This window comes from Trichomonascus vanleenenianus, assembly GCF_965637985.1.
Source record: "Trichomonascus vanleenenianus strain CLIB 3782 genome assembly, contig: TRVA0_028S, whole genome shotgun sequence".
In the NCBI taxonomy this organism is placed as follows: Eukaryota; Fungi; Ascomycota; class Dipodascomycetes; order Dipodascales; family Trichomonascaceae; genus Blastobotrys; species Blastobotrys vanleenenianus.
In genome coordinates this window covers 1-13,077 of record NW_027481859.1, presented here as the reverse complement: position 1 = coordinate 13,077, position 13,077 = coordinate 1, and the positions used below count along the sequence as shown (strand labels likewise).

Genomic DNA, 13,077 nt, shown 5'->3' with positions numbered 1-13,077 from the left:
GTTGGGAGATGTGTCTCCCAAGATTTAATCTTTAATTAGAAGTTGGCGATTTCTTCGATTTGATCAGTTAAAAATCTTGATTTGATCGGCTAAGCATCTTTGATCGTTAACCGTATACGATATTCGGGTAAAAATGGTTGAGTTGGCTCCGGTAGATTTGGACTTTTCGCGGGTTCCTCGCACGTTTAAGCGGTCGGGTCCGTTCAAGCCCACTGAGAAGAAGTACAAGAACATGAAGGCGTTGCTGGTTGACGAGCAGAAGCGACTGCAAGCGCTGGCTCCAGACGACTCTAAGGCTACGTATTTCACTGTGGAGGCTCCTCCGTCGTTGAAGCCGGCTAAGAAGTGGTGCGACATTACTGGTCTCCCGGGGAAGTACAAGACGGTTCGTCACGGTTTGCGGTATTATAATAAGGAAGTTTTTGCGATTATTAACGAGCTGTCGCAGGGTGTTGACCAGCAGTATTTGGAGCTGCGGAACGCCAATGTTGTCTTGCGATGAACAGTATTTGCCAATTTGTTTCTTACAGTTGAGCGATTTGTATTAACAGTTAACTCTACTATTTATTTATTGATGATTTGTACTTTGTATTATTCCTTTTAGCCTGTGATAATCAGAAGGTAACGGTTTAAGGGAACATTTATAACAGATAGTGATGACGGGATTAAGGAATATCTAAACTATTGGTACATTACCCGTATACTCATGACTTTTGAATCATAAAGACAGTATTCTGTGTAACTCTCAACGTATCCACTTAATAATATCAATTGAAGTAGTTCTCGTGGGAGATTAAGGGCCCTCAAATGTGTGGGATTACAATGCTTTGCTAGTGGATCTAACCCCACCTTTGGCCCTCTTGGAGGAATTGAGCCATTATTTCTAGTCCTTCTTTTGAGCTAAAGAATGTTGGATCGTCACTTACTTGTCAGAAGAGCGGGTCAAGTGTTACAGTACGGTATATATAATGGGTGTAGCTGTTACCAAACCTTTTGTTAGACTGTTACTATAGTTTCGTAACGCTGTGGGCGTTGGGAGAATTTCGTTACGCTGTAACCGACGATGATGAGTTTCTCAAGCAAGGCCTATGTATTGAACTTGAATAACAAACTAATTGTAATTGTAATAACCACGTAACTATATACATTGAATTCGAAAAGTTCATTCTATGCTTTGAACATCAGCGCACCGCCATTTGGCTTTTCGTTGGTAACCGTGAAAGCTCAAGTAATGGTACCGTGTTAACAGTTGCGTGCGGCTCACGCGGCTGCGACGGTTTCCGTGCATGCATTATTAATTGGCTGCTTGAGTTCTTGATGCACGAACCTTTTAAAAAGATAACAAAAGTAGGAATCCTGTGACACGCAATTGACCTATTGTCTTCATTGATATGTGAGAATTCAGCGCGTTATAGCAAGAAAAAAAGTTGTGCGATTGCAGGAGCATTGGCGCACTGCACAACTCATTGTTGTACTGAATCCATTGAGTCTCCAAAACTTCATTTTACGCATATATCCTCTTTCTATACCTAGTAAGCCTACCGTAAGACCTAAACAAGGGGAGGAAATGAGGAATGTCCGTAGTATATTGATAATGCGTTGCGAACGGGGCAGTGAACCGTGGAATGTGGCCCTGGAATGTATAGCTACCCCTGAGTTTCCAAAACAGGGAATTTTCAAATATTCTACGAAAAGCCACCAAAGATTTATGGTACGCGTATTAAACAAGGCGATCTGTAGAAGTAAGTGAAGACCCTCCCCCCCTTTGTACAGCATACCGGTGTAGGGATGGGATGTTCGTATTTGATCATTCTTCCGATCCCCATCACACGATGCAGGACAAGCTCGATAGTTATCTCACCGGTCAGGCGTCCATATATGACCACTCGCCATACAGCAATTACGCGAGGAGCGTGCTTAAACACGTTTCATCCGACTCGGCCCATGGCATCTACGAGGCTTTTTCGGAAGTAGACGAAGAACGGATCGACCAAGTGCGAGAGAACATTCGTAACTTCAAGCCTGATAAGCCCGGTTCAGCGGAGGCCAGCGACGAGCAGAAGGAAAACGAACTCGGGCCAGCGCTGCTCAAGGAATTGCAAGTGAGGCGGGCCAGGCTTGACGCGAGCCGCAGGGAGAAGCTGAATCACGTGAAGCCCGTTGTCGAGAAGCTCAATGATTTGACCTTTGGCTCTTCAAAGGAGACGGATAAAATCTTGCACGACGCGACGAAGGACGTTTTAGCCCTTGATCAGGCTCTTTCTAAGTAGACCTTGTAATCCTCGCTTGGGAATTGAACATACGGAGTAACCGTCCCTTGGAAAATACAACATACGGAGTAATTGTCCCCTGAAATTGCAACATATACAGAGTAACAGTCCCCTGGAAATACAATATAAACAGAGTAACCGATATAAGCTTTCTTCAATTAGGTGATGTACATAAGAACGTTAGGCTTTCTTCAATTGGGTGACCGGCGGATCATAACGATAGCTCTTCAGTTAGATGATTGGCCTATACAACGCGATTTAATTATAATGGTCATAAGCGTTTCATTAGATCATAAGCTATGTATAAATAAGAAGAGGAGAGTTAGTTTACAAAGGCAGACTTATTCGCCATACCACAGTCGCATAAAAGTATTCTTAATGGCCCACTTGAGCGTCGTGACAAGCGAGCCCACCGTCGAACCCGGCTCATCAAAGCCAGAATCCTCGTATTCGTCGTCAGAATCGAGCTCCAGAGCATTTTTGTACACCTGGTCGCACCGCTCCTGCTCGGTGCCCTCGCGCAGCCTGTGAGGTTCGTAGTAGTCCCCTCCGTAGATTCCCAGTCCCGTAACAGCACGACGACCGTTTCCCGTTGATACCACGCGTTTTGCGCGATTCCTCAGCCCCCGAGACGACGATGAACCAGACACAATTGTGTCTATGGAATTCCCTGGCGGTACGTTCTCTTCCAATAACAACGGCGACATGGGCGACGGGGATACATTTACAGACGGCGTATTGAGCACGTTACGCCACTCGTATTTAAACGCCTGAAGCTCTCGCTCGGCAATGGCTAGCTCCTCCTTCGCCTCCAGAACGCGCCGCTCCTTATGGGCCAGCGTAATAAACACGTCCTGCAAATTAGGCTGGGTGAAGATATACGGCGACGCACAGCTCCCTGGAGACAGCTCGGCCGCTTCAAACAGCGAACTCGATCCAGAAGAGGACTCGGAGCACGACATGGAAGCCTTGTGGCGGTGTAGCCCTGCAGGCGAGGTGTCTATTCTACGAAATCGCTTAGTGGGTGAAGTCGGAGTCTGAGTGAAAAAAGCGTCGCCAAACGAAGAAGTCGAGATCGATGAGCGGTGCTTCTTGTGTCGCTGTGTATTTCGGCGTACTGGGGTCTCTACATTGATGTCCATCGCTGCCAGAGGAGGTGCCAAAGGCGGTGGTCCCTTATTATTGGTAGGCGTGCTGTAGTGCTGGTCCGAGAACTCTGAGCCCGAGAGGACCTGGCTCGAGTACCGTCGGTGGGTCGGTCTGGACGGCATGGTACACTCGAGCAAGCCTAGCACTGGTAATGCAAACGGTTCTTCCTCTGCCAAAGGTCTGAAATGCTCGCTCGCAAGTCTGAGAATGGGCGGTGAGTTTGGGACTCGGATCGGCATGTTTGGTGTTTCACAAAAAATATTAAAAAATTCCAGGCCCAATTGGTCCACAGGGGTAGTTTATACGACAACCCGTCGCAATCGGCCCATTGACCTCTGCGACACCCTCTCCGGGCCTCTTCCGCACTCCATAGTTGTAGTATACTGTATCCCCCAGCTTGGCGAGTGCCCAGTGGGGAGCCAAAGGGGATCTGGCAAGGAGCGGAATAGTTATGGGGTGTTTATGCATGTATGGTTTGTTTTTCATGCATTGACGGACTCTTCAATGCCAGGAACCTCAGGATCGGTCCACCTCCAGGCGTCATAGGTCCAATTGAGCTGTTTGCGCGCGTGAACGCATAGGCCCGTGCTGTGCGGGTCAATGGCCCCTGTGGACTCCTGCGGCTCAATGTAGAACAGCCGGGCAATGCGCGAGTGCACCAGCGCCATACTACACATTGTACACGGCTCGTGGGTCGTGTAGGCCTCGAGGTTCAGACACAGGTAGGCCTTTTCGGTGGTGGTGGAGGATCGCTTCTGGCGCTCCAGCTCGGCCGCCCGCGAGATGACCCGCATGACGCTATGGTTTAGCGGGTTCGACCCCCGCTCGTCCCAGCAGGTGGTCACTTCCTCGCCGGATGCCGGGTCGACCAGCGATGCGACGATGGGCTGATTTCTCTGCGGCTCACCAACTGACCGGGCCAAATCAGCAATTCTCGTCAGATGGCGCTTCGCGCGCTCAACATCGCTCGCGCTGAGCACCGGATCTACTGCTGCTGTGTTACCGCGCCACATGATGGGCCATCCCGACCGGTGCGACCACTCAGCAGCCTCCGGCTTCGTCCACGCCTGGTACCGGCAACACTGTCTCCGTTCGACTACCGCCTCGGGGATGATACCACGAACGACTCGCTCGGCGTCTTCTATCTCGGGGAGAGTATCCACTGTGCACACAATCATGCGCAGGTGCTTGATTCCATCGTGCTCCGTCTCGGGGACAAACCGCTTGACGTGAGGGATCTCGTGAACCTCTTCAACACGGCTTTTGAGGTGGTTCAGAACGACGTTCGACTGGCGTGCCGGAATCACCACGGTCCATACGTCCAAAAGCTCGTATGGCGGTTTTAATGACGGCTTGATGAGCTCCATTCTATCTATTTGATCCGGGTTGTCGTGAGTGTGTGTGTCTCGCGCATGAAAATTTCACCTCGACATCACCACACCTTACCGCACTTGGTAAATAGCACCCTCCATTGTGATAGGTATTAGCTAGTAGACCGGAACCGTAGTGCTGGCTTTCCTGGGGGGCCAGCCCCCCAGACCCCCCGTGGCTCCGCTACGCGGAGGGTTGGGTGGCCCTGGACTGCTACGTTAGCTTTATAAAATAAGGATCCTTTATTGTAGAGAATTCAAACTTTGAGTTACCGGTAGGCTACTGTTTGTATCTGATAATGTGCTTCTCGTATGAAAGCCATGCACTTTGGACGCTCATACATATTACTGTATTCACAACCGTTTTCAAAAATTCACACAAGCGTTCGGTTATTCCCATGGGCGATCGAGATTTCTAAGGCGTTGAATAACTTAATGAAAGTCTCATTGACCTTGTACAACTATGTCAGAGTGCTTTTGCAAGTACATGTAACTCCAACCAGTTAGAACAGTTACGTCAATGACCTGTAATGCTGTGTTATGCCTGACGAGGTAATACTACGTACGTCATAGATGTCGGTAATTAATTAAGTGCTACCGGGAGTTGGAACCATATGAATGTCATTGGTCGGGCGTGCCAGAGTAAGAGTCCACCATAACTGCGTACTACAATATTTCATTGAATTGACCCAGGGGGACAAGTCGTCCCGGATGCCCCCCTGTTGAAATGTATTTAGGATATATACAGTAGTGCATTGTAAACAGCTCATTTAACTGACCCAGGGGGCAAGTCCCCCGGACCATCCTGTTGAAATGTATTCAGGACATTTATAGTGAAAGCGCATATTATATATTGGTACCAACGTACCATAATCGTTCAAACCATGGCAATTTCATTCTTTTTTATCAATTGGATCTCACAGTTGGCACGATCTATATCTGCCTAACGATAGGCTAAAAAGCTTTGAATGGCGGAATATAACTTGAGTCAAGGTAACTGGATCCCACATGTTGCGATTATTGGACAGACCTTGTTGGGGCGCAGGCCTTCGGAGAGGTTATTTTTTTCTTGTCGTCACCTCCAGTAACAGTGGTGCCATCTTCCGTTACAGGGGGGCGTTACCTCCGGTTACCGATGCACAATCTCCGGTTACAGATGCATAGCCTCCGGTTACAAATGTATTGCCTCCGGTGACAAAATATCCCCTCCCGTTACAATGGCTCCACCTCTCGGAGTGCTAATCAAGGGTTCGTCCGATCTGTAATTGACATCAATAAAGTCCTGCTAGGAGAAAAAAATATTTAGAAAAGTAATTGTCATATGGGATGCTACCTGGCAATTCTATATACTTTTGATATTTTACAGCTGATACTACTACAGTATACTGAAGGGTCCAAGATATAAAGTCCGATGCAGCGTATTAGGTTACTGGTGTTCAGTATGTGAGACGCCATCAATTCTAACCGAACACACCCGATGAAGAAAAAGATAGTAAACAGATTCAGATATGCAAAAATTTCAAATCCGGCAGTAAACTCGTCCAGCTATTCAAATAATACTCCATATACCTTAAGCACCGGAGATATTAATTGTTGGGGCTAGATTTTCCATCAATCAGCTGTCACGTTCGCAGACGTAACTCGCTCCTGCATGGAAGAACAGCGTTATAGACCTGCACCTGCTATACACTTTGACCATCTCTCTCTCTCTCCAGGTGTGTAAAGAAAAGGACCGGTTCAGAGGGCCAGGCTGCTTTGCCGTAAAACGTTCACCATATTTCTCAAGACTCCTGCAGCTGCTATGGGCCTCCTCGACTTCGAGGACTCATTATTGGGTAAGATTACTCCCCCTGAATTTTCCAAAAAAAAAAATTTCAATGTAGATAATTTGGAAGTTGATGATTTGGAAGACGCTAACAGGCGAAATATTCAATAGGTGAGAACCCTACTCTCAAACCTAATGCCCTGATCCATCTCAAGTCGTACCGGTATCGGTCGGTGGATAAGTCCTACCTGTCCAAGTACATTCTGAACCCATACTGGACGTGGGCGGCCCAGTTCATGCCTTCGTGGCTGGCGCCAAACGTCATCACGCTCATTGGATTCGCCTGTATCTGTGTCAACATCTTGTGCATTCTCATCTACATCCCGGATCTGACTTCGCAAGCCCCCGCGTGGGTCTACATCTCGTTTGCCCTGGGACTGTGGACCTACCAGACGATGGACAATATCGACGGCAAGCAGGCTCGCAGGACGGGGACTAGCTCGCCGCTAGGCGAGCTGTTCGACCACGGGCTCGATTCGCTCAATTGCGCGCTTGGTGGGCTCGTCCAGAGCGCCTGCATGGGCCTGGGCCCGTCCGAGGCCGCGGCGTTCACTATCTTCAGCACCTGCCTGGCCATGTACCTGTCAACCTGGGAGACCTTTCACACCCATGTGCTTTACCTTGGGGTTGTCAATGGTCCCACTGAGGGTATTGTCATTGCTATAGCCGTCATGCTGTTCACGGCGGTCGCCGGCCCCCAGGTCTGGCAGCAGCCGGCTGTCTCGGTCAGCCCGCTTCTGGGGGCTCTAGTTGGCGATACAATGCTGCTTAAGGAATTCTGGGTCATTGCACTCGGCGCTAGTGTCGTACTCGCGCATGTGCCGTTCTGTGTCTACCATGTGTACTGCGCGGCGCGAGACGGCGAGACGAGGGACTCGTTCAAGGAGACGCTGTGGCAGCTGGTGCCCATTGCGTCCATGAGCACTGCGGTGTGGTTCTGGACGACCGGCCCTTACAGTATTCTGCTTCGTGATAACCACCTGGTGCTGTTCACCGTTACTATGTCGTTTGTGTTTGGCCGCGTCACGACCTCAATTATCCTGGCCCATCTCACCAAGCAGGAGTTCCCCTACTGGTCGCTACCGATGCTTCCTCTGTTCTGGGGCGCATTCCTGTTTGACATTTTGCCACGCCTCGGGCTCCAGCTCTCGGAGTCCTTTGAGCTGGTATACCTGTGGGGCTACTGCCTCTTTTCTATGGCGTACTTCCTGGAGTACGCTACCAAAGTTATCCGCACCCTGTGCGAATTTTTAGAAATCAACTGCTTCACGATCCCTAACGCCGTTACGATTGGAAAGATTGTCTAAATCATTGGACAACCCATTTATAGATTAACCTTGAGACGAGTCTTTAACGATTATGATACACTTAAAAATATGACTACCCTTCACCTGTTTATCCTCATCACTTTCAATTGCACAATTCCGACATTGAGAGATTAACATATGACATTTCATCAGCCCAAATAACCACCGTAACAGTCCCCCAAAAGCCGCTTAGCTGGATGATAGATTCCACAGAAGGACCATACAATGCGATAAAGCTATAGGTTTTCCATGATTCTCATTTTCTATTCTCTGGAGTTCTCTAGCGCCCCAACAATGCCAGTCCCCAACTACCCAGGAGACAAGCCTGCTACCTCCCTGGGGGGGGGGGGGGGGCTGGCCCTCCCTACTACGGGGTCTGGGGCAGAGCCCCAGGAGAAGAAAGATAAGACAAGGTGAAATGATTAGAATGCAATTAACAAAAGGATTAAACCGGGAGGACGACCTGTTTGTATGATTTGGCTCTCAATTGAGCATTGAGGACGACCTCTTCGGCGGCAGCCGCTACAGAGTCCCTGGCGCGCATATGATCGAGCCCCCAGATGCCTGCGAGGTTGGTAATATCGTGGGGCGAGCGTAGCGAGAGGGCGTCTGGCGCCTCGGAGGATATGACGAGTCCTCTTCTGCGGGATGCTCTAATGAGAGCCTGGGCGTTAGTGATGACATGACGTCTTGCGTCCGGGTTCTTGACGCCGCCTGCGGCATAGCAGATCTCGAACTTGACGCCACGGTCGACACCGGCGCACACCGTCTTGAACTTGAGGAAGAACGGCAGCCGATGGGCCATGTCGAGCGAGATGAGGTCGATGTCGAGGGCCGTGGCCGCCGACTGCAGCGCCTTCTCGGTGTGCGGTCGCACCGCGACGATATCAAACATGCTGAACACGTGCTGGAAGTTCTGATTCTGCGTCGAGTCATCCAGCACCACCGTCACCCGCGTGTATATCTGCAATTGCGGGAACTTGTGCCTCAGCGCAGCAACAGCATCCGCCGTGATCGGAGACTCGTAGTTCTTGGGGATCTTCGACAGAACCACCGCCAGAGCTACCGCAGAGTACCCCAGGCTCGCCGCCATCGTCAACTGAGCAACCTCTGTCGCCGCATTCCCACTATACGGAATGTTCAGGTCATAGAACACCATTATCTCTTCCTCGTCCTCTCTCTCTCTATCTCAATATTTTTCACTCATTGATTTTGCCGCACGGCTGTGCACTCTCCCCCGACCACCACCATCCACCAGCCTGCCTGTTACACTGGGGCTCTGCCCCAGACCCCGTAGTTGGGGGGCTCGCCCCCCAAACCCCCTGAATAAACCATCTCTACAAGTCCTCCGCGAAGCGGAGCCACGGGGGGTCTGGGGGTTGGCCCCCCAGGAAGTGCGGCAGCCGCACCAACTGCGGCTGTACAGCTCAGGGTACTAGCGCCGCACGTGGCGCGGCTGTGCGCCGCCATCGACAAGGATCTGAGTAATAGTCTACATGAACAATACACACCTGGGGCTCTGCCCCAGACCCCATAGTAGGGGGGCCAGCCCCCCGAACCCCCCGTTACACTACATCTTTACAGGACCCTCCGCGAAGCGGAGCTACGGGGGGTCTGGGGGGCCCCCAGGAAGAGATGGCAGCCGCACGGCGCGCGGCTAGTGGTCCCAAATGCGGCTTTTACGCCGTTTCCTACCGTTTTCGACTGCGGAATGCTGCAGCCGCGAGACGAGAGGCCGCAGGGCCGTAACAAAAGGACTTTTTGTAGGGGCTTTGTAAGGGGGAAAAGGGGGCAGGGGGAGGGGGGGGTTCAGGGGTGCTAAAAAAAGGACGAGAGAGATTGGATTTGGAGTGAGATCTGAACAAGAGGTGTGAAAGTAGCGAGTGTCCAACGAGTTTTTCAGAGGATATTAGGGCTTCGGTCGGCGTCCGTTCTTGTGTGTCGTTTCGTGTGTGCTCATTCCACCCACTTTGCACTTCCTCCTCCCCCCCTCCCCCTTTTTTTTTTAGTCACCGCCTTGCGTTGCGTTTTGTGCGGTTTTTCCTCCCAAGGGTTAAGCCTTTCTCTCCTGCCTCCCTTCCAAAACCTCCACCGTACGATATTATATATCCCCGAGCCAGGGCTTTTTATTTTCTCTTTGGCTTTTTTGGTTATTCTTTTTTCGGTCTCTCGAAGAGTCTTTTTTCTCGTCTCGGCTCGCCCAGTCGTTCCTTTGTTGCTGCGTGCGATTTAGGGGGTATAGATCTATTGGGGGCTGCCGTATTTGGGTGACGACAAGAAGAAGGCTAGCCAGGATCGGTCACATATACGACCTGTACACGACCTATACACAGCAGGACTATTTGAGCTTGATCGGGTATTTTGAATAATACTGGACAGTTGAAGAATACGTCTTGAAGCATACATCTTTTTTGAACCATACGCCTTTTGAGGGATATTTACATCTTTTGAAGGATCATACGCTTTTTGAGGGCCTATAAATTTTTGAAGGATTATACATCTTTTGGAGGATTATACGTCTTTTTGAAGGATTATACGTCTTTTTGAAGGATTATACGTCTTTTGAAGGATTATACGTCTTTTGAAGGATAATAGGTCTTTTGAAGGATTATACGTGTTTTTGAATTCGTCTTTTTGAAGGATTATATATCTTTTGAAGGATTATACCTCTTTTTGAAGGATTACACGTCTTTTCAAGAATTATACGTCTTTTGAAGGATTATACGTCTTTTTGAAGGATTATACATCTTTTGAAGGCACTTGTTTGTGAGGGATACACGCCTTTTAAAGGATACACCTTTCACCGGAGACACGACAAATTTTTGCGATTATTTGTCTTTTTTTTAATATTTTTATTTTTGGGTAATTTGAGATGTCTTCGCATATCCAATCGTCCAACGTGGTCGGGGTCCACTACCGAGTGGGCAAGAAGATCGGTGAAGGATCGTTTGGTGTCATTTTTGAAGGCACAAACCTGCTCAACAACCAACAGGTAGCCATCAAGTTTGAACCACGAAAGTCGGACGCGCCGCAACTGAGGGATGAGTACCGCACCTACAAGATACTCGTGGGATGCGTTGGTATCCCCAACGTGTACTACTTTGGCCAGGAGGGTCTGCACAACATACTGGTCATTGACCTGCTGGGCCCAAGTCTTGAGGATCTGTTTGACTGGTGTGGACGAAGATTCACGCTAAAGACAGTAGTCATGGTGGCCAAGCAGATGCTCTCCCGAGTGCAGACGATCCACGAGAAGAACCTTATTTACCGCGACATCAAGCCGGACAACTTCCTCATTGGAAAACCGGGCACCAAGACGGCCAACCTAATTTATGTCGTCGACTTTGGCATGGCCAAGCAGTATAGAGACCCCAAGACGAAGCAGCACATTCCATACCGCGAACGCAAGTCATTGTCGGGCACTGCGCGATACATGAGCATTAACACCCACCTGGGACGTGAGCAATCGCGGCGAGACGACCTCGAGGCGCTCGGCCACGTGTTTATGTACTTTTTGCGCGGCGGCCTGCCATGGCAGGGGCTCAAGGCGCCCTCCAACAAGCTCAAGTATGAGAAGATTGGCGAGAAGAAGCAGACGACACCAATCAAAGAGCTGTGTGACGGGTTCCCCGAGCAGCTTGAGACGTACCTCACGTACGTGCGTAACCTGGGCTTCGAGGAGACCCCGGACTACGACTACCTGCGCTCGCTGTTCACCGACGCTCTTAAGCAGACGGGCCAGGCCGAAGACGGCGAGTATGACTGGATGAAGCTCAATGGAGGCAAGGGCTGGGACTCGGTCAATAACAAGAAGCCAAACCTCCATGGATACGGCCACGCCTACCCACCCAACCAGCAGCATCACCATCATCACCACCACCATACTAACAACACGGCTCCCAACGGCACCGCCGCCGCGGCGGCAAACAATAGACACTCGCAGCATGTGTCGTCGCGACACCAGAACACGCCCCCGCCGCCCAACGCAGCTCTGCTCCGCAACTCGTCCAAGTCGCGCCGTAACCGCACCTCGCAGCCGCCTCCGCCTCCCTCGGCCTCCCAGCAGCGCCTCCAGAAGACGGCCTCCCAGCAGGGCTACGGCGCCGCCTACCCGTCCGCCCAGCAGCTCCAGCAGAAACAGCCGCTCCCTGCCAACCTCGCATCCCAGCAACAGCCGCACTACGCTCAGAACCAGTACTCCCAGCAACAGCACGACGAGCCCAAGCGCGGCTTCTGGTCCAAAATCAACTCCTTCTGCTGCGGCTAATTTACTCTTTTCATCGTCTTTAATAATTCCTTTCGTCTTAAATATTTAGTTCTTATATTTCATATTGTATAGTACAATCCACCAATACCACCGCATGCCCGTCAGGATCAATTCATCTCTAGGCTTCTCCTGGGGCTCTGCCCCAGATCCCGTAGTTGGGGGGAACCCCCCAACCCCCCAGGATTAAAGCTTAACAACTCTTCAGAACCCACCGCGGAGCGGTGCCTCTGGGGGGCTAGCCCCCCAGGATCAACTGATTACAGGATTACCTGGCATATCCTATTTTATATGAACATGGTAAACGATTGTTAGGATTGGATATAGTATTCTACCGGTATTAGCAAATATATAGGAAAATATGATACAATATATGCAAAAATGGGAGCAGATTACTTTCGCTGACCGTAGGCCTTAGTGGCATAGTCACCGTTGATGACAATGACATCCTGTGGTCGGTAGTTGTTTCGGCCCGAGAAGTACTCGTCCAGGATGTTCTTGGTGCCCTCAGCGTATCGGATCTGGGCGTCCAAACAAGTACCACTGATGTGTGGGGTCATAGCGTTACCAGCACCGTACTTGTTTCGCATGGTTCGCCATGGGTGGCTCTTTGGAGCTGGCTGTGGGTTCCACACATCACCACCGTAGCCTCGGAGCTGACCAGACTTGAGAGCCTCGGCAACGTCCTCCTCGACGCAGATAGCACCTCGGGCAGTGTTAACCAACCAGGCGCCCCGCTTCATCTTGGAAATGAGCTCCTTGTTGAAGAGACCCTTGGTGGACTCGTGCAGTGGGCAGTTGATGGTGACAATGTCACACTGGGCAAGCATCTCCTCAAGAGAGTCGACTCGTCGAGCACCAAGCTCCTGCTCAACCTCCTTTGGCAGACCCT

At 50.5% G+C, this 13,077-nt stretch overlaps 7 protein-coding genes across 7 annotated transcripts; 4 read left to right on the top strand and 3 right to left on the bottom strand.

Moving 5' to 3' along the window:
• Window positions 1-133: 133 nt before the first annotated feature.
• IES6 (Ies6p) lies at window positions 134-502 on the top strand (the record flags this gene model as incomplete). Its single annotated transcript, XM_076685705.1, has 1 exon — window positions 134-502. The coding sequence occupies one exon, from the start codon at window positions 134-136 to the stop codon at window positions 500-502; it is 369 nt and encodes a 122-aa protein (XP_076539996.1).
• Window positions 503-1,832: 1,330 nt separating this feature from the next.
• On the top strand, window positions 1,833-2,270 carry TRVA0_028S00210 (uncharacterized protein; the record flags this gene model as incomplete). Its single annotated transcript, XM_076685704.1, has 1 exon — window positions 1,833-2,270. One exon carries the CDS (start codon window positions 1,833-1,835, stop codon window positions 2,268-2,270), a length of 438 nt encoding a protein of 145 aa, XP_076539995.1.
• A 341-nt stretch (window positions 2,271-2,611) lies between these two features.
• On the bottom strand, window positions 2,612-3,658 carry TRVA0_028S00188 (uncharacterized protein; the record flags this gene model as incomplete). Its single annotated transcript, XM_076685703.1, has 1 exon — window positions 2,612-3,658. The coding sequence occupies one exon, from the start codon at window positions 3,656-3,658 to the stop codon at window positions 2,612-2,614; it is 1,047 nt and encodes a 348-aa protein (XP_076539994.1).
• Window positions 3,659-3,901: 243 nt separating this feature from the next.
• TAD3 (Tad3p) lies at window positions 3,902-4,786 on the bottom strand (the record flags this gene model as incomplete). The annotated part of the gene is made up of 1 exon (XM_076685702.1): window positions 3,902-4,786. One exon carries the CDS (start codon window positions 4,784-4,786, stop codon window positions 3,902-3,904), a length of 885 nt encoding a protein of 294 aa, XP_076539993.1.
• A 1,804-nt stretch (window positions 4,787-6,590) lies between these two features.
• Window positions 6,591-7,921, top strand: CPT1 (cholinephosphotransferase 1; the record flags this gene model as incomplete). The annotated part of the gene is made up of 2 exons (XM_076685701.1): window positions 6,591-6,624; window positions 6,726-7,921. 2 exons carry the CDS (start codon window positions 6,591-6,593, stop codon window positions 7,919-7,921), a joined length of 1,230 nt encoding a protein of 409 aa, XP_076539992.1.
• A 445-nt stretch (window positions 7,922-8,366) lies between these two features.
• On the bottom strand, window positions 8,367-9,014 carry RPP1 (RNA-binding RNA processing protein RPP1; the record flags this gene model as incomplete). The annotated part of the gene is made up of 1 exon (XM_076685700.1): window positions 8,367-9,014. The coding sequence occupies one exon, from the start codon at window positions 9,012-9,014 to the stop codon at window positions 8,367-8,369; it is 648 nt and encodes a 215-aa protein (XP_076539991.1).
• A 1,779-nt stretch (window positions 9,015-10,793) lies between these two features.
• YCK3 (casein kinase I homolog) lies at window positions 10,794-12,188 on the top strand (the record flags this gene model as incomplete). The annotated part of the gene is made up of 1 exon (XM_076685699.1): window positions 10,794-12,188. One exon carries the CDS (start codon window positions 10,794-10,796, stop codon window positions 12,186-12,188), a length of 1,395 nt encoding a protein of 464 aa, XP_076539990.1.
• Between the last annotated feature and the right edge of the window lie 889 nt (window positions 12,189-13,077).